The sequence below is a fragment of the Caenorhabditis elegans genome, chromosome X (genome assembly GCF_000002985.6).
Source record: "Caenorhabditis elegans chromosome X".
NCBI lineage: Eukaryota > Metazoa > Nematoda > Chromadorea > Rhabditida > Rhabditidae > Caenorhabditis > Caenorhabditis elegans.
The window spans coordinates 8115617-8138638 of record NC_003284.9 but is presented as its reverse complement, the minus strand read 5'-3'; the positions used below and the strand labels follow the sequence as shown (position 1 = coordinate 8138638).

General features: G+C 33.9%; 5 protein-coding genes and 4 non-coding genes across 9 annotated transcripts; 7 read left to right on the top strand and 2 right to left on the bottom strand.

Annotated features, from left to right (window-relative positions):
* Nucleotides 1-759: 759 nt before the first annotated feature.
* C02B8.7 (uncharacterized protein) lies at nucleotides 760-918 on the top strand (the record flags this gene model as incomplete). Its single annotated transcript, NM_076969.1, has 1 exon — nucleotides 760-918. One exon carries the CDS (start codon nucleotides 760-762, stop codon nucleotides 916-918), a length of 159 nt encoding a protein of 52 aa, NP_509370.1.
* Nucleotides 919-1340: 422 nt separating this feature from the next.
* On the top strand, nucleotides 1341-1361 carry 21ur-13581. Its single transcript, NR_071632.1, has one exon.
* Nucleotides 1362-2312: 951 nt separating this feature from the next.
* C02B8.6 (putative RING finger protein C02B8.6) lies at nucleotides 2313-5507 on the top strand. The gene is made up of 5 exons (NM_076968.11): nucleotides 2313-2524; nucleotides 2759-2827; nucleotides 2873-2947; nucleotides 3691-3924; nucleotides 4268-5507. The coding sequence occupies exons 1-5, from the start codon at nucleotides 2320-2322 to the stop codon at nucleotides 4726-4728; spliced, it is 1044 nt and encodes a 347-aa protein (NP_509369.2). The 5' UTR covers nucleotides 2313-2319; the 3' UTR covers nucleotides 4729-5507.
* 21ur-14363 lies at nucleotides 2879-2899 on the bottom strand. Its single transcript, NR_071631.1, has one exon.
* Nucleotides 5508-6984: 1477 nt separating the features above from the next.
* Nucleotides 6985-7005, top strand: 21ur-13239. The gene has a single exon (NR_071630.1).
* A 1990-nt stretch (nucleotides 7006-8995) lies between these two features.
* Nucleotides 8996-14556, top strand: frpr-1 (putative G-protein coupled receptor frpr-1; the record flags this gene model as incomplete). Its single annotated transcript, NM_076967.5, has 5 exons — nucleotides 8996-9136; nucleotides 10414-10520; nucleotides 12726-13170; nucleotides 13394-13579; nucleotides 14299-14556. 5 exons carry the CDS (start codon nucleotides 8996-8998, stop codon nucleotides 14554-14556), a joined length of 1137 nt encoding a protein of 378 aa, NP_509368.3.
* Nucleotides 14557-15270: 714 nt separating this feature from the next.
* C02B8.12 (Cpw-wpc domain-containing protein) lies at nucleotides 15271-18325 on the top strand. The gene is made up of 8 exons (NM_001270126.3): nucleotides 15271-15499; nucleotides 16302-16544; nucleotides 16590-16652; nucleotides 16704-16851; nucleotides 16934-17022; nucleotides 17113-17248; nucleotides 17819-17998; nucleotides 18081-18325. The coding sequence occupies exons 1-8, from the start codon at nucleotides 15419-15421 to the stop codon at nucleotides 18227-18229; spliced, it is 1089 nt and encodes a 362-aa protein (NP_001257055.1). The 5' UTR covers nucleotides 15271-15418; the 3' UTR covers nucleotides 18230-18325.
* Nucleotides 18299-22182, bottom strand: hlh-8 (Twist-related protein). The gene is made up of 6 exons (NM_076966.3): nucleotides 22088-22182; nucleotides 21900-22001; nucleotides 19764-19880; nucleotides 19569-19716; nucleotides 18767-18853; nucleotides 18299-18615 (listed from the first exon to the last, which is right to left on the bottom strand). The coding sequence occupies exons 2-6, from the start codon at nucleotides 21999-22001 to the stop codon at nucleotides 18533-18535; spliced, it is 537 nt and encodes a 178-aa protein (NP_509367.1). The 5' UTR covers nucleotides 22088-22182; the 3' UTR covers nucleotides 18299-18532.
* Nucleotides 20728-20874, top strand: C02B8.11. Its single transcript, NR_071629.1, has one exon. It is a non-coding gene; the product is annotated as an Unclassified non-coding RNA C02B8.11 (non-coding RNA).
* Nucleotides 22183-23022: the final 840 nt, after the last annotated feature.

The window sequence follows — 23022 nt, the reverse complement described above, 5'->3', positions numbered from 1 at the left end:
AAATTATTGATGCACATATTTTGTTAATTAACGCGTTTCATAAAATATGTACACACTCATATATTTTATCAATTTCGCACAATGTTAATAGTTTCAAACAAACTTCCCATTTGTGATAATTTAGCTTCAATGAAAAAATCTTAATGTGCCCCTTTTTTATCTAACGAAAATCTGAGAAATGTTAACCGAAATTCAAAAAATCAAATCTTCTTTTCATTAGATTTTTTAAACTTTACCTAATTAATCCCTAAAAACCTTTTGCAATTGAAAGACTGAGAATAGAAATAACATGCGTTGATAAGCTTAGTTATTAATGTTTCTGAAGCTTTTCTAAGTAACCTCATAAGTGGCTTTTTTTCGTTTTGAGAGAAAATTAAATACTGCAATTTAGTAGCCTATTTTTACGTGATTTAAAAAATATGAAGAAACGTCAAAGCATATTACTGTTTTATCTGAATTTCTAAATTAATAAGCATGGTGCTCACAAAACAAAATTAATCATTTCGAAAGTCATGAAATAACGAATCTGCATTTGACCAGCGTGTGTTTTGAAAAGCAGGCATAGGAAGCCTTGATAATGTTCCATTCAATAAATTTATTAGGGCTGAACTTGTGCAAGAATCTGCAGATAAATGCCGATTATTGACTCCGACAACCTTTCCAAGGGCTATACAGCGAGTGACCCCTTCTTAGATTTTGAGAAAAATCCTAATATCTTCTCTCGTCTTGGCATCTGCCTTCGGTTCCCGTCCAACCGCCATGAACGCTGTCCAAGATGCCCAAGATCAACTCACCAAGCTCATACGTTGCTGGGAGCCCATTGACTCCGACGACCTTTCCAAGGGCTATACAATGAGTGACCTCGTGTACCAAGTTAGTAGCTACGTGCCATCCCCAGAAAGCTATAGTACCGTGTAAACGAAGTTCAGATAGCCAGCGCCGACAACATCAACATATTTTAAAAGTGTTTCTATGAGACACTCATTTCAAGCCTTCCAGTTCCACAAAGCTAATCATCCATCTCAAGTGAGCATGCATGTTTGTGCAAAAGAGACGGTTGCAATTTACCAAAGACGTTGACGGATTTCCTGGATTTTAATATGACCTCAATTCCATCTGTTGGTTTCTAACACGTGTTTTCGGTTCTCCGATCCCCCTAGTCCGTGTCGTCCAATTCCCTTTCTTTTGATGTACTTCCAGAATGTTCCGAACATCTTCAGTCTCTCAATTTTTCTTTATTGTCGTTCAATTAATACTATGTTTCCTTCAATATTTTTACAATTTTAACAAAATTTGTTTCAATAAGGCTATAAAAAAATCTGAATAAAAATGTGAACCGTTACCGCAGTTTTTATTCTGAAATTTTCAGATTCAAAGAAGCTGCTTGGAGATAGAAGAGTTTCAGTTCAATTTAAAAGGTTAAATAGATTCTTACGGCGCTGAACTCGGTAATTCTACAATATCGTCATTCCAAAGTGCACAAAATCAGATTTGATTAGCTCGAACAGATTCGCTTCATAGAAGCCTACGAAAACTATTGTTTGACTTGGTCGTCAAGCAACGAGAGCATCACGGTGACGTTGCATTGCTTTTTTCTTATTTAAAAACACCAAAATAATCGAAGCATTAGTGCGGAACAAGATATCAAGAAAAGTACAAGTTATTTTCGATACATCAACATTTTGAAATTAGACTTCTGGAAATTTTCAGATTTAATCGTTAGCATAAAACTGCGCAGAAGTCTTCAAAGTTCTTTATAAAATGAGGGTGACGTCACAACTTTCTAGAAAGTGAATTTGTATCGATTCCTGACTATCAAGTGTGAAAAATTTGTCTGACACCCTACCACTCTGTACATACGTTCGATGTCTTTAGACTCCACATTCCTATTTGCTTTCCATCACTCAGCAATGATTCCTGTGTCTCCTCTTCTCTCTCGCTCAACAGAGTGAATATGCATTTGTCTCTTCGGGGTCACTCTTGTTGCATATCGATAGTACGTGCACAATGTATTTGACGACACATTGCAGACATTAGCACATTTGCATGTTTTCAATATCATTTTATCAACAATTTCTAAGCAAATTTTAGAAGAAATGAATTGTGATTTAACACAATATGTTTATCAGTTTAAAAAAAAAAATATTCGTACAGTACACATTGAAAAAATACAATTGCATGCAATTGCTACTGATAAAACTTTGATAATGATTGTCTAAGCCTTTTATTGCGAAACTTTTTTTTTTGCTAAGTGTTACTTTTAAACCCTTTTCTCACTTTTTATAAATGCAGTGAAATATAATCGATTTCAGGTGTATAATGACCGACATTTGCACAATCTGCCATAACACGCCGAACAGGCCAGTGCGGCTTGATTGCAATCACGAGTTTTGCTACATTTGCATCAAAGGCTCTATTCAAAATGATATGCTCAACTGTGCCGTCTGCCGAAGACCATTTGATAGCTCCATAATTCTAAATTTGAGCGCTCAAGTTTGCTTGAAAGGCGATGCACCAAGAGATGGTAAGATTTTGTTTGGATATGATATGAAAAGATTCATCTGTAAAATAATTCAGATAATCAGAAACACTTTCTCATTAAGAAATGGAAAGTACAAGAGTGTAAAATAGGAAAAAAAAACATTCAATTTTTTTCTGAATACTAATTTCCTAGACATCCAGAAGCTAAACCAAAAAACTAACAAAAGTTATATGTACCTTTTATTAGTCTTTCTTCTAGAATAAAACAAGGTTTCAGTTGACGACGACGAAGAAGAGGTTCAGGACGAGGAAATCGACGTGAAGCCTGATGTCAACTTGTTAAGAGGTGCCTTTTTTTAGTCAAGCGCATTACTAAAATAACAATTTCCAGCGGCAATGAACGCAAACCAAAACGGAAACAGAGAACTCGTGGCTGCAGCACCTCATATGAACAACAATGGAAACTGTAATATTTTTTTAAACTTGAAAATTTCCATGGCTAAGTTGTTTTACAAAGAAGTGGTGACACCTGTTTCCTGAAGCCAAATGCAGAAGCTTCTAGCTGATCCCTTAGAATGTTCCAGCTGCTTAGCACTAGGAAGCTTCAAGATACTGATATATTTTCGTACAAAGTTATAGTATTGATTTAAACTACCGTATTTCCTCTATAAGTAAGGCGCCTCTATTAGTTTGGCACTTTTAATAGTTGTGCACCAATTTATTTTTCCACTATAGTTTGCATTACAAAGTTGTTCTACAAATTAGGAAACCTCTTAAAGACTCGGTGTAACAAGTCAAAATTGGAAAGATATGTATACAAGTCGGATAATTTTTGTGTATTAGTCGTGAGATTTGTCCTTTTGGTCCAGTTTCTGCTATTGAAACTGATGACATTGTGCCATAACTTAGTGGAAACCTTGAGTAAGAACTTGAGCGATAACTCTTAGTTTTGCATCTAAATAGGTGTTCGAAAATTAGCTACGCATGCCTTACTAATAGAGGAAATACGGTACCTGGATATTTTGTACTCAGTAGGTCAGCTTTCAACAATTTCCTTGCTAAAATTTTTTTTGCTAAGCTCTTTGAAAACCTCACGCTTTGCAATTAGAGCAAGACAGCATAATATTATGCAGAGTTTTTCATTAAACCAGTTTGTTTTGACAACAGACTGCACAATGATATTACCTCAAGTTTAAAACAATGTTTTAGTTCATAATGCCCAAGGCAACTATCAAGTGCCGACCACTAGTCAAGGAATGGTAAATCAGTTTGGATGGCCACAGTTCCAGGCGCATTCTGATTTTCCTTATACACTTGGGTATTGGGGAAATCAGTTTCCACCATTCTGGAATAATGCTGCAAGAAATTGGGGAGACGTTCAACAAGCCGCCAACCCTGTATTCGCTGGAAATAATCAATTTCTGGGCAATACACAATATAACGGTAAATTTAATTTTGTAAAAAGTTGTTTCATTTAATATTTAGACGATAGTCATATAAATCTAGTAAACATTTTTTATTCACTGTGTTTGAGCTAACCTCGTGCCAGGTAGATTGTTCCGTAAACATTGTAATGTCGACTAATAGAAGCGCAATTTGCAACCTTGAGGGTTTCCGTTTTTCGTTTTTTTTAAGAGACAATTTTACCAAATATCCCTCCGAAATATACCGCGATCGGTTTAGTTAACGGTGCCTCTGTGACACTACATCACTGAGCATTTTTTCTGGCGCCAAAAGAATAATATATATTTAACTTCCAGTTGCTTATATAAATTTAATTTTACAGTTTTCCCTCCAGGGCAAATGGGCTTGCCACTTCCAACAACAAACATAAAAATGGATATCAGAGACGACGAGCAAAATAGTGTAGGTGGACAGCAGGGAATGCAAACTCCCACTGCAGGCAGTGATGTTCCTACTGCAGCCCAATACAACGTTCAGGCGAATTTCAATGTTGCTCGAGTCAAATTCTTTTGGCTTTACAGCAGCAGAGGAGATGGTTGGTGGCGTTTCGATCAACGTTGCGAGAAGGATATCGAAGACGAGTTTCTGGCCAACAAGCCGAATATGGAAATGTACCTGTTCGGAAAGCCGTACATACTTGATTTCGTGGCAATGCGACAGTGGCAAAAGGGCAATCTTGATGCTTGGAGGCAAATAAAGCGCGTGACATCTTCGGAGTTCGACATGCACAATGTCAAAGGAATTGCAGGGTGCCATGTTCCAAATGTTTGGACTGTGGATTAACAGTAACGCCTTTAACTGTTTTGCAACTGTCATTGTTCTTTTTCTTCTGATTGCGTCGCCATTGACAAAACCTATTTCTTTCAATACAATTGTTGGTTTCAGTTTTAGACTTCCCAAAATTTGTCAAAAACCTAAAACTTTACTCCTTATCATTTTGCGTGTAATTTCTGCTTGTCACATTATTACTTTTTATTAAAAAGTGCCTCAATCCCGTGCAATCAAATTTCACAATCTATGTCTCAATCAATATGCAGCCAAGCTTTAACACCTCGGCCATATTAATTGTTTTTTTTTTAACATTTTTCTTTTTCATTACTTCGTCTAATGCTTTGTAAAAATGCTTTGTTTTTTTGCATGATTAACATACCATGACCACAGTGTTACCTACCTTACTTCATTCATATATTTCTGTATTTTCCTCTTGCATTCAAACATTTATTATCCATAATCTGAACTTTTTCTGGTTTTTTACGGATCCCCCATCTTCCTCACAACACGTTTTTAATGCTGGTTTACCAACATCTAGTTCTTGATATCGTATTGTTACTTAGTAATATAATTGCATGTTCTTCCCATCTCTCCCATTTCGCTTTTCAACTTTTTTGTACATTCCAGTAGTATGTTCGTAACTTTATTTGGAATATTTATCTGCTTTACTCAAAAACCATTTAATCACCGCATTTGTTTACATTTCTACTCCATTAACTTTACTTATTTGTAGTATTTGTAGCAAAATTGTTTCAATAAAACTTGAATAAAAATAGTATGTGAATAAGTTCAAACTTCAAAGCACTTTGTGCTAATGTCTAAAGAAGCTCTTTTATTTATTCATATTGATCTTATATCAATTTATTTTTTGAATAGTGAACACGGGCCTAATTAAAGATAACTGTGGCAGAAAATGGACAGAGCCAACATCCCAAATTTAAAGTTTCACAGACTTGAACATCTATTGCCAGGGACACATGAAAAGTCGACAGTTTTGAGCCAATGCTTTAATCAAGTTATCTTTATCCTGATTGAAAAAATCACAAATTGTAAACAATATCTAAATAACCCTTATTGTTTGCCTTTTTTTAAAATTGCATTCAGAAATTGCAGAATGACATACTTTTTTTCAGAAACAAACACATATGTCTAGAAACCTGAGCATTATTGAGAAGTGGCATAAAGTCTTGAATACTTTCTGTGGTATCAAACGAAAAACAGAAAAATTTGCCAACTGTGGTGGCCCAGGTTGAAGATTCTTCAAAATTTTAGCTGTCACTCAGACTCTGAGCTTTTTAGAATGTTCTTGTTGCGCAAACAATTCAGTGCAATATTTTTAATATTTTAACAAATTTATGTTTTTTAATTGATGGAAGCAATTGAAATGAGCATGCTAAGTTCAACACAAAAACAAATCTTGCGTCGGAATTTGAAGTTCAGTTCATTTCGGCATTTCTTTCTGATTTTGCGCTGATTTTCTCTCATTTAGGTAGAATTGTTTGTGCAATCTATGTTGTACAAAGAACCTTAATTTTGAGATTCAGAAGCTTTCCGACATCTCCCACTCATTTTTCAACACAACCAGTGTTTTATGAGTTCTTCCGCCACATTGATATCTTTCTACCTTGAAAAAGTTATAACTAAAATTAGAATGTCACTTGGAGTTCGTTTTTTTCAAGAAACACAAAGTAGCATTAACTTCATATCTCAAAGCATGACCATTAAAAATTCATCAAAAAACATGATATCATTTCAGAACTGCCAAAAATTCAGCTTTACTGTCCATTTATCTTCCTATTTGCCTATGAAAATAAAATTTATTTCTAAAAATATATTGAGTTTCGTGAATATAAACCGACCTCGAACTTGTTATTAGTGCCAGTTTGATAAATGGCGTCATATCTCCAAAATTAAATTAAAAATAAAAAAACTCAAATGAGTGTAGTTGAGTGAAGAAGTAGATAATGAAAATATAATTATAGTCCCTTTGTTCTCTAGTTTCGAACCCTCCGTTATTTTTTCTAGCTTTCAAACAAAGTTTCCTACCATTTTTAAAACAACTGTTCAACAACAATTTTTTTGCGCTCAAAAAAGTCGTATATAAAAAATCTAACAGCTGAAATCTAAGATATCCAAAACCTTTTCATCATTGTTTTTGGTATGTCAAAATTAGTGTCTTGAGCTATATAAAGTTTTGTTATTATTTTCAAATAAAACCAACTGTTTTTTTGAGAAAATAACAACTTAATCTATTGGTATATATTTTGTTGATGTTGTTTTGATAGTAAGTATTTAAAATTTTTCAGTGTGTTGTTCAAAAGATCTTATTGATACTTCCAATGCAATTTGAAAATTTAAAAAACAACTAAGATTTTTCGGTTCTTGTGTATTAGCTGTATCCCAAAATGTTTTAAACTTTTGAAAGTTAACACGTGAATTCTTTTTGTATTTTCAGGTATATTCAGGAATACTTTTTTAGCCTAAAAATACCAATACATGGTATCAAAATAATGGTTCACACGTTGACGATTGCAAAAATGAATTCATTAAGAAACATTTTCGGGTATATCCAATACACAAGTAACGACTTGTCATTACTTGCTTAAAAACTGACCCAAGAATCGTTTAGAATTTGTGTGTCAGTTTGATATGTCGCAGTGCTCACTAGAGCATATAATATTTCATTGAGAAACACTCCGAGCAAGCTATTTTGCGTTTATTACCAAAATAGTGTGCGTACCTTTTATCACATATTTAATCGTTTTAGCTATTATATTTTTAGGTACTTGTGTAGTAGCATTTTTCAAGATGTTTGTAATGGATGAAATTCCACAATGTTCAACCCCTAAATAACATTTCTAATACTATTCTCATTTGTTAACATATAACCGATTAGTTTTAAGCTTAAAATAAAAAAGAGTTTATGTAGATTTGTAAAGTTTTCTTAATGTATGCCTAAAATATTTGAATTGAATTATCTAAACACTTAAAAAGATTGACGTCTGCAAATGTTAAAACTTGCTGATCTAATGCCGTGCGTCAAAGATGAATTCGATTAAGTTAGTGTATTTTTACATGTTTCTTTGGCATAATCAAACATTATCACGGATTTTCTAACAATTAATGATCAGCAAAATCTAAATGTCAGAATTGGCTTATGAACAAGATTTAGACTCAAAATTTAAAATGTCTACTGTAATGTGCCAAATCTGTTATTAGATTCTAGTCAGTGTGAACCAAAATGACTGAAAACGTTATAGCTTTGAAGCAGATTTGACTTTATTCAATGCTTGATGACAAATATTTAAGACTTTATTAGAATAGAAAATTCATAGAAAACAACTTCACTTTCAGAGTTGTGAAATCTGTTTTTTACTGCTTTCAAAAATTTTAACTCTCACTTTGATGTTCGGCTACTTTAGCACCATAAAAATGATTTTACGATACTCCTCCATGAATTGTTTCTATTATTAAATTTCATATTTGGCCATATAATTTTGCATTTATAAAACTCACTGAGCAATCAGACATTTGTGAAAATCTATTTATTTCTCAATGGGACAATTTCAATGACTCAAAGTGATAGAAACCGCCTCAAGGTATCTCACGTCTCTTTACGCAATTTCTTACCAGACCCCCAATTTTTAAAACTATGCCAATTTTGACCCTGTTTGCTTTACTTTTTGAAAAATATATTACGGAACCAGAGAACCTCTCATTTTCGAAACCTTCTTTTCAAACACTAAACAAGAGCAGAACTGCTTCTGGCACACAGCAAAGACTCCGCCCTACGTTTCCTCATTTTCTCCTTTAAAGTATTTTCCTGTCTCTGACTCCACCTCTGTTTTCTTCTCCATACAATTTCTAATTTCGTACAAATCCACCCTATAGGTCTTAATTTTGTGTCGGTTTTTGACGTTGTTAATTCTAATTTGTGTGTATATGTGTTGTGGTGCAATACTACGTAAATATCAGAGATGTAGATTCGGTTTTTTTTCAGATTCTAGTTATCAGACTTCAAGCTTAAAAACAGTTCAAACATATTTTCGCCTAATAAAAAAATATATTTTGGCTATTATTTGATAACAAACATAGAAAACCTCACAGGACATGTATCACATGCTCAAGTTTTGTTATTCTCCTTCCGTTTCAATCTGTTTCTACTTTTTACTACTTGTACATATTAATTAGTATTCTAAGGACAATTTTCTTTTATTACACCACAGATCCAGTTTATGTTTTTCATATTCCTAACTAAAACTCCTTGATAATTTCAGAAATGGAAGGTCTCAACATGAGCTTAGAATGTACACCGGCAAGTCGTTCAAACGGGACCTGTTACGGTTTGGCAGTGTGTGGCTATTGTTACGACTTTGTAGAAACAAGGCAGGTTGTCAAGGAATACGAACAGTTCAATCTGGTGAGTTAAAACTTCAATTTAGTGCTATGTGTCAAGTAAGACTCTTTGCTCTTTTTCCGAATTAATTGTTCACCAAAAAACAATTCCAACCCTAAAAATGCCCTTTTCGTAAAAACATGGTTAAGTAAAATGTCTAGGAATGAAAAATATTTTTTTTTTCGGTTTGCCCACACACGCCCGATATTATTATTCAACTCACTTCTCCGCACCAGTATCTTTCCCGTTGAACATGGATGATATAGAAAGGAAAAAACGTTGAAATTTCGGTCTGGAACCATTTCAATCCTTTAGCTCCCCCGCTTTTCTAAAAACAAATTTAAAAAATGAAAATTAAGCATCAAATGAAATTATTCTTGGAGAACCAACCATAATTTTTATGAGGAAAATAGAGTTTAGGATTTTTAATTCCCAGTCGGTATTCAGTTGTCCTAGTTGAGCAATGAGTACCATGTTAGTGCCTAGTGTTAGAGTGTTCCATTTTGATTTGTTCTTCAAAAATTGCGAGAGCTTAGACGCTTCTAGACCCAGACTTTTCAACTGGTCTTTCACGGCTAGGTGATTTTTCTTAGCAGAAATCCCCAATTTTATTGTAGATTAAAACGTGATGGAACAGCTTCACATGACGTTTACCATCTGATTATTCACTAGAGAATAACAAAAGCAATAAATTATTACATTTACTTTAAGCCTTTTATTTCAAAACTAAACTGTGTTGTGGTTTGAAATATTTGAAAAACTGTATTGTAATTCAAAACAAAAGTTTAAATGACATTTTAAGGTAGCGCATTATGTTATCTTCGCCCCTTTAATACTTCCTCGAAACCTTCTCACTTCTCATTCACATACTTTTCAAATTTTTTCCTTGAGTGAACTTTGTGACATGCGTTTCGAGTTAGAACAATTATTTTTATTTCTCTTCTTTCGTCGCCCTTCTTCTTCGGGGGGTCAATGGCAACATGAACCTTTACGTCTTTCCTGTCATGTTTTTTCTTTATTTCCAAATGGAGCACACACACTTCGCCCAAGACTGATTAGTTCAAGCCATCTTCTAATGACGAAAACGAAAGAGGTGCTTGCTTCTTTCTTTCGCTCCTGCAAGAAGCTTGCCTTCCAACCTTTTTGCTGGTCCATCACACTGCCTCCAGGGAGTAGGTAAAAAATTGAAGAGCGTTCGACAAAAAAAAAGATGGGAAGAGGTGAAAGTGATTAGAGAAAGCACCCCTGACTAGAAGAAAATTTGATCGTACCACTAATCCTTTTCGACGGTTTTTTTGCAGGTCGTCATTGGACTAATGCTTCCTCTCATCGGATGCCTTGGGCTGATTGGGAATGCTCTTTCGGCATTCACATACTCACGAAGGGAGATGATTTCTAGCTTGAATGTGTAAGCTCTGAAGATATTTGAAAGGGGAAAAGGATGCACAACTTCATTTTGTAGATTTTGTACTTTAAATTAGAAATACAATGTACTGCAAGCATTTTCTGGGTATTATGAATTGCGCAAATGATTAAAAAATCAAATACACCCACAAAAAACATATTTTAAAAAATGTCAAAATGTTTCTGTATCCTTAAATATATTGAGTCTGTTAAATTTTTTTAGACTATCACGGAAAATTGATTTTTATCATCATTGTACAAAGAGAGACAAACATTTGTTGACTGAAAACTTCAAACTTTGATCTGAAATCTATATAGTGTGTTTTTTCACTTCTTTGCAAATTTTTTGATGATTTGAAAAAAGCTGTCAATCATTCGGCATTTTTTTAGGCCTAAAATAAAAGAATTCTGAAAATTATTATTATAGTTCAACTCGATTTTCAGATTCTTTTTTGAATGAACATAATTTCTACATAGCTGTTTGTAACGGTTTTTATATGCTTAAAAGTTATTGATCCTAATTTCCATCTTTTGGTTTTAAGCATTAAATTTAATCCAAGTTTAGAAATCAAAAGTCGTATTTGTTTTATTCCTCACATTTCGATGAGTCCATATTCCTTTATCTTGCTCTATTTGGTAAAATAAATATACGTAGTTTCACCAATGTGCTAAGAGTGTATAAATTTTAAAATGGGAAATGAAAGTGGACTCGAAAAAAAGTATTTAATATGTAAGTATTTCCTTGGTGGCTAATATCGCTTTAAAGTTGGTTTAATTATGTAATCAATGTGTTTTTCAACTAACAAATACAATACGGTTCTTATTGCAGTACACCCTCTAGTCACTTTTTAAATCGTTATTCAAAAATAATTTTAATCTCCCGATTACTATTGCTATAATGAAGTTTGGTAATTTCAGAAAGGCATTTTTTGATTCCTTTTTTGTTTTACAATTTCTTGACTCAGATTGACATTCGAACTTTGATGCACTTTTTCTCGGAAAATTTGAGTGCTCTGAAAAGTGAACAAAGCGGAAATTAAGTTTCTCGCTAAGTTGCTTGTTTTGGTTTCTCTCCCATCGGTTTCATGCTCCCACTTTTTTCGTGCCTTCATTTTTTTTCATTTCGAATAGCCGCAGGCTGCTTGCCCCATCATGAAATTGGGTGTCACATATCAAATGTTTGTTGAAGGAAACCAAGAGAGACTCCTCATGGGATAGATCATCACACAGACACACGCCAAGGTTTCTAATAGAGCCCCTTACGATTTTTGTTCTTCAGGTGGAAGAGCGGAAGTGTAAGGAATGCGGAGTAGGATCTTGTTTCTTTATGGCGCCAAAGATTTTTTCAAATAAAGCTAGAAACATTGTGGGGCACAAAAATATTTGCACAAACTAAAATGTTGGAAATGTTTTTGTCTGGAAAGAATGTCAAATGAGAATATGTAAGGAAAAATGAAAAGTATTAACATTATCTTTCTGAATTCAGGAAAAACATAGTTGTATTTCCGGGATGTTGTCCAGATGTTTTTCTGATTCTCCGATCAGACCTTGAGTACTTACAGTAGTTTTTTTTCCGTCAAAATAAGTTATCATTACAACGCGAATATTTCTCCTGGTTAAAATGTACGTTATCATAGGTGAAATGGCGTCAATGGGGATTTCGACTACAAAAACTTACAATAGTTCCAATTTGGCAAATCCCATAATAAAACACTTAGGACAGTTTCAAATTACGACAACTTTTGATGAAATAATTTTAAAACTGATGATTTCCACTTTTTAACTGTGAATAATGTATTTTCAAAGTTTTTTTTTGAAAAGTTTTGCCACGATACTTTTTCAATTAAACATTATATGAGAAATTTTAAACGATTGGCGCAAAAAGTGCATATCAAGCGCATGAAAGCTTGAAGTTTTTAAACAATTGTACAAGTTGGGTTTCTTGACACATACCCCGTGTGATTGTTTTTCTCCGATTCAGAAGGCAAATAGAAACGTGTTGTTAAAAAAAGCTTTAAGGTCATGTAATGATTTTAGTATTTTAATTTCAAGCTCTGAAGCGCCTCACCTAAACCTCTGATTGACGTTTCTTAATATGTTATGCTATTAAGATAACTTTATACTTGAATAAGATGTTTGTATGTAGTGATTTGTATTTGAATAAATTACATCGGATAAAAAACTCGCACTTTTAATTTTTACATTTCAGATACCTATTTGCGCTTGCCTGCTCCGACATAGTTATCATCCTAACCGCATTTTTCCTTTTCTTTCTGGAAAACATGAGAAAACGGTCAGAATGGGCAACATACTATTTTGCCGTGCTATCACCTGTCATGTTCCCATTGGGACTTACTGCTCAAACAATGTCTGTCTTCATCACGGTTGCATCAGCGTTTGACTGTCTAGTTTTGGTGGCTGCCAGTGAAAAATTTAAGAGCAAATTCTGTTCTGTGAACACTTCAATTCTGGTAGGTAATTTTAATGATTTTAAAAACGTCATTGTTTGTCTTAAGATAATTGTGAAAATATTCCTGCTGGGAATATTCTATAATTCACCTCACATGTACGAGATTTACGTCATTGATTGTTGGAGTACCATGTACAACACTGCTTCTAAGGACGTTTGCCCAACAGCTCTACGATCAAATGTGGTAAGTGTCGGAATAAAGAATGAAGCAGAACGAAGTTACTTGAGAAACACAATTTTATGTGATACTTTGAAACTTGCATGCAGAAATAGCCATGTTATTTTAAACACGCATTTCGTTTGAATTATTGTTTTTGTGTTCTGAGAATGTCACCCCAAAAATGTCATGATACCAAAAAGATTAAAACTGAAAATAATAAGGCGTTCCAAGTAGCTGCACTTTTCAGGATTATGTCCGAATCTACTACGTTTACATGTACACTATTGTGATGGCAGTCGGCCCAGTGCTTCTCCTCATTGTCATTAATACTGCCATTGTAATTAGTATGCGACGGTCGTCTTCTCCGAACAGCGAATCCGACATTATCACCTTAGTGCTGGTAGTTTGCCTGTTTATTTCGTGTAATGTTCTGGTGAGTACAAAAGCAACAAGTAACTAATTCATTTTGATGAAAGCAAGTTTTAAATCTAATTTTTTTGTTATGTAAAAGTTATTGTACTCTAACAGTCAGTCAAAAAGTGACTAAATGTTGTAGATAACATTATTGTGAACATTTTCTGACAAATACGAAATTGTTAATTAATCAAGTGTCTATCTGTGCTAAATATACCGAATATCATATTAAAAATGTTTTGAATATTTTGGAACATGTTTCATTTTGACTCAAAAAGTTTAAACACTGTAAAGATTCAAACAAATGACAGTGCTTTGAAGCGGCGCAACCTCAGTTTTCGCCACTTTTTGTTTCGAAATTTAAAAAAATTGCAAATATTGGTTGAAAAATTTTAATATAATACTTTTTGTCATTTTTTTTTCAGAAAAATGATTTAAAAACACTTGAATATAAATCCGTCAACCCCTATACTTTTGTCAATTCTAAAATGGTTGACCCTTCATTTTCCGTAAAGTCATGTTTACATCCATGATCTTTTTCTGGTTTCTCTTCACTATGAACTTTTTGTTTACGTTCTATTTGCAAAACTTTTTCACACAAATATCAGCAGTCCGTACTGAATTCAATTAAATTGAGTAGATTTTGGTTGCCGGTAGGTGTAACTCTACAAACATTATTTTTCAAAAGATCAAACATTTTCGTGAACTTTGCTGTATTAAAAGTCATGAATATTGCAGCCCTTGACAGTCAACTTTCTGGAATTGCTCTTCGGAATTATTAACAGCTACTTGATCGATTTATCCAACTTAATGGTCGTTGTCAACTCTTCTTGCAACTTTTTGATCTACTACACATTTGGCTCTAACTTCCGTCGAACTCTCCGTTATTATGTGCGTGCTGCTCTCAATCGACGCGCGCCGGCTCAAAATGCTGCCAACAACCGAACACCACCAAGAGTGAAATTGTGCCTTCCCCCAACTGAAGTTCTTATTTGATTTAATGGTGACGATTTTCATCATGTTGTGATTGATCTCAACTTGTTTGACTTGAATTCTTAATATCAAAAGTACTAGAAGTTGATCGGTGGTTGTTGAAGTTATTGCTATTGAACTTATTTCAGATTCTAAAAATCAGAACCTGAAGTTTTAATTGTTTTCAAATTAGTACTGCACAAACGACAAAACAATTCAATGTAGTACAGTGATTATATATTTCATTTCCAATCTGGAAAACTGAAAAAAAAACACGGGAATCAAAAATAAAATTTCATCATTATTGTATTATGGTTTTATAACCTACTAACCAAATTTGCACTCTTTCTTTGAAATGTTTCAAATGAGTAAAACCGGAGTGATAAACTTATAGTTTTTTCATTGCTTTCTCTGTTTTTACGTTCGTTTCATTTTCTTGTCACGCATTTGCACATGTCACTTTTCACCAATAAACTTTTTCATCATAACCGATTACATTTAATCGTTCAACACTATTCGAAGTCTTCTTTTGAAATGCAAATCAAATATTTTTCTCGAACAAAAAAGTTCGTCGACCTCTCGGAAAAATGGTAGGTTAAAGTTAAACGACTCAGAGAAAAAAAAACACAGAAAAAATGGCAGATAAACATGGCAGGAAAAGAGACGAAATCGGGAAAAAAGGCGCAGAAACCAAACAAAAGGGTGGCGAGAAGAATAGTCGACAGTTCGGCAGTTTGGGTAAGGATAAAACACCGAGTAGACTTTGGTAGTCAAGTGTAGATCTCTCTTCTCTATCTCTCATTCTCTACTTGTTCTACAAAAATTCAAAAATTTAAACTTTTCGAGTTCAGTTTGAAAACTAAGAAATCAATACTCATCAAAGATAATGAGCAACTGGTCATTATTAGCGACTTATTTTTCACTCTGTCTGTTATTTAATAGTCGCAACTCCGCTATTGTGACCAAGGTGAGTCATCGAAAAAGTAAACGCAGGCAAACTTCACACTTTAAACTGTTTTGAGGGTTTCGAAAATCTTTTTGATATCCATCAGCTATAACTGAAAAAAGAGTGAATAAATATTTAGGATCCCTATATGTTACGCCAGTCGTATAAAACACATGGAATAGAGAAATAGTTTTTATTGTTCCAAAACACTCAATCTAAGCCCACAAGACCGAACTTCATAATATGAATTCTTAAAGTGTTCACAATTATGTAACGATATTCAAAAATTTTGCAACAGAAGGGCTAACTTCGTTAGCTAAAATCTCAAATTTTCAATAAATTATTTTATTTTTAAATTAACATCTGATTAAGTGGATTGATGCCCAACTTTGGATAATAAAAGAACAAATAAAACTATTTCAACATTGGTATTTATAAATCAATTGTAAGTACCCTTATTATTATTACCATCAATTATTATAATCAAGTAAAATATCAGTAATTTTCAAAAAATTTATTTATCGTAGTTTAAAAGTTTCAACTACAGTTTTGCAAGCATTTGCACCAAAAAACTAACAGTTTGTACAAATAAAAGGTTTAGGTGATAACTTTTGAACTTTTTTCCCACTATTCATTTTGCGATTTATATTAAAAAAATTCATCTTACGAAATTCGAATTTTTGGTTCTCTAATACATACAACTTAAAGCTCTTGAACTTCCAAAGTTGTTGACATTGGTGTGTCCTTGAGAAACTTTAGTTTTGTCTCAAGTTTGAAAGGACATAAACTTTCACAAGATTTTTTTTTACATGTTGTATTTCAGTGTTGTAATCGGAGAATGACTAAATCTTCCAGTCAGCCGTGTCTCTCATATGACAGTTCAATGATGGCGGAGTCACTAGATGAGGCAATGTTCACATTTCCAAATTTGGCAAGTACGGATCAAGCTACACTTTTCCAGCCACCTAATGGATTTGGAGCAGCCGGTGGTGGTTCTGTGAGAAGTGAAGACGGTCAAAAGCCAGATTATGAAAGTGTTGATGGCGATGTTCCAATGGCGTCAATGGTTTTAAATTTACAAAAATTCAATTTTTTTAAATTCAGTTTTTAGGCCGGCCCGTCCGTGATGACAACAAAAGTATCGATTGCCGCGTTTGGAGCAGGGACTCCGCTGGTCAGTTTCTCAGCATAAATTTTTAAGAGTCGTTTGCAAATTTGTATTCAGGACCAGTCTGTCAATGGAGAGTGCCCTACATATGCATGTATGAGTTGTAAAATGTCACTTCTCAATGGCTTTCTGGCAAATCCAAATATAGGGGCCGCTGACAACGCAACACTGACAGCTCAAAGAAATGCTTTGGCTATAAAACTTGGTGAGTTGGTTATTGGCTATTTTCCACAACTGCTCAATCAACTTTACCAACTTCAATCAAAAAATATCGAAAGTTTTAATAGGTAGTACAACAGGATCTTGTGATCAACATTCAAGAAAAAAGAGGTTCAGTGAGGAGTACTCGACAGTTAACAAGTATAAGATAAAAAAGGTGCGCTTGTTAGATAATTTTAATAAAAACATGGTAGCCCATTTAATTCCAACTTCACTACAAGTTTTTTTAGATTAAAAATGTTTTTAGCGACTTACTAAACGATTTGTGTTAATGAATACAACACCTGACACCGATTCTTTAAATAATGATATTGATGATAACACAATTGATCAAGATACTTCAACTGATTCATTCACATCAACTGATCCAAAAAACCGGCCAGGTAAGCTGAAATTGTACTTTTTTAAAACAACTTCTTTGCTTAATAAATCTTATTGTATAAATTATTCATTTTTTAACTTTTACTAAAAGTTTTTTCAATATTACAACTTTTGAATCAAAACTCTTCATGACGGAGTAAAAAATGTTTTAAAGGCAAAGTAGCGCGAGTGGGTAAATTGTTTCAAACTACTCCTATAGGACCAAAATAGTTAAATATCATAGTAAAAATTTTCAAACATGCTTGAAAATTTTTTATTGACAGTAAAAAAGTGAAAATTGTACAGTTTTTGCCACTCATAAATTTGGAAGCCGACCAAAAAAAGTTTTCCCACGATTATCATACTTTAATTCTGTTTCAATTATTTGTGTTAAGACATTCTAATTGTCGAAGCATTCTAAATTGCTCTGGATTTCTTTTTAAGATTTTTTTTTCAAAAATTTGGCACTTCGTCTTAACTTTAACTGGAAATTTAAAAAATTTAAATTTAGATTTAGATCTATGACCATCCTAATAAAAATGCAAATCTTTCCGATACAATATCAGTAATTTAGTGATAACTCTGTTTTTCAGTGCTTGGAGTAGTCACTAGTCTTGGATGTCAGTACCGCCGTGGTGAAGCTCTTCAAACGAATTCCGAATGGTGTGGGTTGTGCAATTTGTGTTGGCAGTGGAGAAAGCTTCCCGCCGACTATTACCCCAACTATTTGAATGAGGTCAATTGCGACCACAACGACGATGGATGCCTTTCAGGTATTTGACATTTGGGCTCCGATGGGCTCGTTTTTTTTCATAGACGCCCATCCATCACGCCGCTGACCCACACTTTTTTTAGGATTCGGAGAATGCAAGCCAATAATGAGGACGATCAATGTGATGAGACAGAATGGCGATGACTGGGTAAAAGAGTCAATTGATACCACTACTGGGTGTGAATGTCAAGTTGAAATTGGTTCATCATTGCATGGCTTAGTGGTCAAATGATAATTATGATTCAAAATTTTTTTTTACGTGTTTGTATTATAGTTTGATCATATTCACACATAGTTTCTGTTTGCGGGATAAACTTGTTTCATTTAACAATGGGCTTACTAATAGTCTCTTGCAAAATTCTCAAGCAAATTTTTAAGTTTTGAGCAAACGAAAATTGAAATCGAGTAGATATTATTAGACAGATTTGATACATCAAAAATGAGAATAAGGCACTATATCATGAGGACTATGTTGATTGAGAAGCATACATTATCAAATAAATTAGGAGCTGGCCAGTTTTTTCCATATTCGAAATTATTGCCAGTGAATTGGAGTGAGTTGATTTGGATTTGAATTGGGATTTGGAGTTGAGATGGGACACAGTTCATGAAATTCTTCTGAAAAAAAAACAAGGTGACGCGAATTCTCTTCAAAAATTGTACTTTTGTACTTTGACAAAAAGGATTTGCAGGATTACTGATGTTGTGCTAGTCAGACTAAACTGTTTTATGACCCACTATAAAAATTTGTATCAGTACAAAAACTTACGTTTTGGCGGCGGACAAGTCTGATACCAAGGCTGGGGCATCAGACAGTGTGGAGGAATGCTGGATGGAGCAGGAGGGGGAATATGTGCTGAAAAAAGTGAACTTTGTTTTTAAGACACGAATTTTATTCTCATAAGAATTTCAATCATAACAGTTTCAATTCACTCTGAAGCTGAGAATTTTCATTGTTATAAGTGCACAAAGGAAGCCCAGTACACTGTATTTCCTATTACTCCTGCATGTAAGACTAATTGTCGGTAGATTCGTAGAGATGCAAGACTAATAGAGGCTGCAAAACTAAGCAAAGAATTTTAAATTTTGATGATAATTTTTACATAGGTTATATGAAAACAAGTACGACGTTTATAAGTTCGATAAATGTTTAAGAAAGTGGTTAACTTTTCATTTATCCCTGATACAGTTTCCTATAAGATAACATAAAAGCTTTAGAATTTTAACAGCTAGAAAATACTAGTGCTGTTATTAGCCCCATTAGCTAACTAAAATTACAACTGAAAATTTTGAAACGAATTGTTTCTACATCAGTTATTACCCCATTATTTTGATGTAGTCAATTTTAGGTTCGTGTAAATTGATGATCAAATAATTCGGGAAAAATGATAGCTCTAATCATAACCTGACATTTTTCGAAAATATTATAATCCATTAAACTCAAAAAACGTTTCGTACTTCTATTTTCATAGTTTTGCCTAATTTTGAAAGCGGAAAATGCTAAGTTTATGAACATGTTCCAGCCTACGGAACAAATAAAAAATTGAAAATGAATTAACATCTTTGCTCACCAGATTGTAGTGGAGGCAACTGTGAAGGTCCAGCAATTGGTGTGTATCCATTGTTACCCCTCCACATATTGAAAGCCGACTGTAAATTGTATCCACGTTTTTCGTCGAAGATCGAATGGCCATACAGTTTGCATCCATTTTTTTGCATCTGAAATTGTTTTATTCAATTATCCCACAGTATCTCCAACTCAAAACCTCGTCAAGGAAGGATATGTAATCGGTTGCAATGCGTAGTGTGTGGATCTTGCTCATCTTGTCTGAGGGCATCGACGGGATCAGTTTACGCAAAAGTGTGAAAGCGTCATTGAGTTCCTGTAAACAAATCATAATACGAGTGATCTAAATGTTTTTTTTCGCGCATAAACAGTAGATAATGTTTATAAAGCATAAACATATCAAGATAGAGAAGAACTCATTAGGTCATTAGGATAGTTGTTATCACAGTTTTCGGCAATTTCCGGCAATTGCTAAAATTGACCAACTTGCCGAAATTGCCAATTGCCAGGTTTTTTTTGGTAGTTTTCAAACATAATTATATTTAGAAAACACTACCGCGTTTTTGTATTCATTTAGGTTTTTTTTGAAAAAGGGCTTAACGCCACGAGGTTTTGAAGTTTACGGCAATTGGTAGTTGTCGTGCACTTTTAGTGATATTCGGAATGCATTGCAATTTGCAATAGTTTCAAGACTCCATTTGGCGTTTCAAAGACGGTGTGGAATTACTAATTAACTTAATATTTTGGTAATTGTTTTTAAAAACTGCTAACAACTTAGACTTTATTTAAAAAATCGCCATCATCAATATCTTTTAAATTCGGCAAAAATATTGCTCAACCATCACTCATTTTCCCCATCAAAAACGTTTTGTTTAGCTAGCGCCTTGGCTCAGAAATGTCGTCCGTGGAAAGAAGAAAAATAAGTTTTCTGCCTTCAGCCTCTCTGATTCCTGTGATATTTTGAAATTGTCTCCAGATGTTCTCAGGATTCAGAAGGGACCTTTTCTTTTTATTGCCCCCCACCCTCTTCTCCCATCTCGCGTCTTGCATCTTCCTCTACCGTACTCCGAAAAGCAACTCAAAATTCTTACGGAAGGAGTTGAGGAAGTGGTTTAATGTTAGCCGTAAACGAAGGCGACGTTAGGAGTTTTGGAACGCAGCGAGCTAGCGAGCATGCCAGATGATGAGCCATAAACATTGCGCGGGAGAACAATAAAGTGTGTCGTCGAGCCTGGCGGTCAGGGTGATATGTGAAACTAGTTATTGAGGTGTCGGAAAAGTGTGAGATATGGCTTGGGAACGGAAGCTGTAAATGATATGCGATATGCGAAAGAGTCGTGTTCAATTTGGTTGCCGAGTTATGGTTTTAAAATTGGTTCCCCGGTAACATTTTTTTGTAACTAATTTTTTAAATACTAGATCGTAGGGGGAAGTAGAAGTAAAGAACTGGAATATTTATATAAATTTTGAAAAGAAGCAATGGCTCTACAGTTCCAATTACAGAATAATACCTTTTAAAAAAGTTCAGAAACGGTTTTGACGCAAAAAAACATGTTTGAATATTAAAAAAAGCACATTTTTGTCATTTTTTGATGTCGAAAAGACCGAAAATCATGTTTATTTAGTCATACCTTTTCTTTGCGAAATTTAGTATTTTATTCCACGTTTATTTCCTCGATACGGGTGAACATACTTATAATCAACAGATTTTTTTCAAATTTTGCGGATTGATCTACTGAAACTGTACCTTAATCAATGGAAAAAAACGTGAAAAAATTACCAAAGCGTGCAATGAAGGGGTATGGATTACAACGATACTGAACAGTAACAGATAATCTTAATGACCCGGTTTTTTTGGAGTGTTCGCTCACTAATTTATAGGATTTCGTGTGAAGGGGATATTTCATTGCTTACATGGCTAGCACTAATTTTATAATTCACTCAAACTTGATAACTTCAGTTGAAAATTCGACATTTTATTGCTAAGAAGAGAAAAATTTGCTCAAATATACTAATTACATAACAAAGATCAAAAGTTGTTCTCAACGCAAAACTGTCATTGAAAAATTGTGTGAAAGTCGTACGCAGAATAGATGCAACAAACAATGACCTGACTGACCTGACATGGTTTTTTTCATTTATAAAATGATAGTATCAATTCTAGGTTACTATGTTTGACTACGTTAAAAAAAACTATATATTTAATTTCTGTTTTTTTTTTCGAGCTGCTGATCTAGGTTGAAGCCTCTAAAATAACATTTTGAGAGAAAGGCGGTCATTTTCAAAATATATTAAACAACCCGAAACTCTCAAAAACAATTGAATGAACATTTACCTTGGTCCTTTGACGTTCCCGTCTGTTGGCACATGCTCTCTGCTGCACATTTTCCACTTCATTCTTTCGAACCACGCGTTCTCCTTTTCTACGAGCCACCATCTGTGAAAATCATATTTGAAATCGGTCAGTTCAAGTAATAAACATATGAAAAGTAACACATTAAAAAATCAACAAAAAAAACATACCTGGAACGTTAATGAGTGGAAGAAATGAGATCCAAACATATGCGTAACAGAGGATGGGCGGGGCTCCGCTACGAAGAATCTCTGCAGCGGTCCGCTTCTTCTTCTTTCTCTCGTGACTGCTCGGTGAAAAGAAAGGGGACGGGTGAGAACTCTATGCGGACAGTTATTCATGACTTCTTCTTTGTTTCGATAGTTGAAAAATTACCGCGGAAAAAAGAATTTGAGAGTGAAGGTAGAAGCAAAGCAACCTACACTAACACATAAAATGGTACAAATGTAGTATACATTCGAAAACCATTGAAACTGCTCCAAAATTTAGGAAAGTTGTCGAGTCTCTAACCATAGTTCAGCATGATTTCAGTGTTTTGAAACTGTTGAAAATTTAAGAAGAAATCTTGCAGCCCAATTTTAAAGTTGTACTTACTGAATTGAAACTTCACATCTTTCAAAAGTCCCATTCTATACCATCATGATACAAAATCAAGATTATGCAAATTGGTTTGAATATTTTATTAACGGTTATTCAAATTATCATTTTCGAAGTTCCAGTGACCTTATTCCTGAAATACTAAATTGTTTCAAAGTGTATTGTTTTCAATAAGTTTCATTATGAAATTGGGTGTTTGCAGACAATTTTGAGTCTAATAAAGCAATAAAAAAAATTCGACTACACCACTATTAAAATACTAAGGAAATGCGGTAATTAAGTAGTTTTGGTAATTATGTATTACATGTTTTGAGGCATAACTTGACTTTTACCGTAGAATTATTATGGAATTATAAGAATCGAGATGAGCGTCCTCGTTTAGTTAAATTTTGTAAATTCTTTTCAACTTACCAAACTAACTAAAAAATTTCGAATAACAGACAAAACATACTTCAAACTGTATGTAAAATAAACCCAATTATGACTAAACTCTATGCAAGCTCATTCC

Bases quoted from the DNA above. Each gene is read 5' to 3' on its own strand.
- C02B8.6 (NM_076968.11), top strand. From the start codon at position 2,320: ATGACCGACATTTGCACAATCTGCCATAACACGCCGAACAGGCCAGTG. The intron at 2,525-2,758 runs GTAAGATTTTGT...ACAAGGTTTCAG, and splicing joins AGGCGATGCACCAAGAGATG to TTGACGACGACGAAGAAGAG. The intron at 3,925-4,267 runs GTAAATTTAATT...TTAATTTTACAG, and splicing joins GGGCAATACACAATATAACG to TTTTCCCTCCAGGGCAAATG.
- hlh-8 (NM_076966.3), bottom strand. From the start codon at position 22,001: ATGGTGGCTCGTAGAAAAGGAGAACGCGTGGTTCGAAAGAATGAAGTG. The intron at 19,717-19,763 runs GTTTTGAGTTGG...AAACAATTTCAG, and splicing joins ACATATCCTTCCTTGACGAG to ATGCAAAAAAATGGATGCAA. The intron at 18,616-18,766 runs GTAAGTTTTTGT...TTTTTTTTTCAG, and splicing joins GACTTGTCCGCCGCCAAAAC to AAGAATTTCATGAACTGTGT.
- C02B8.12 (NM_001270126.3), top strand. From the start codon at position 15,419: ATGAGCAACTGGTCATTATTAGCGACTTATTTTTCACTCTGTCTGTTA. The intron at 16,653-16,703 runs GTCAGTTTCTCA...ATTTGTATTCAG, and splicing joins TTGGAGCAGGGACTCCGCTG to GACCAGTCTGTCAATGGAGA. The intron at 17,023-17,112 runs GTGCGCTTGTTA...AAATGTTTTTAG, and splicing joins ACAAGTATAAGATAAAAAAG to CGACTTACTAAACGATTTGT.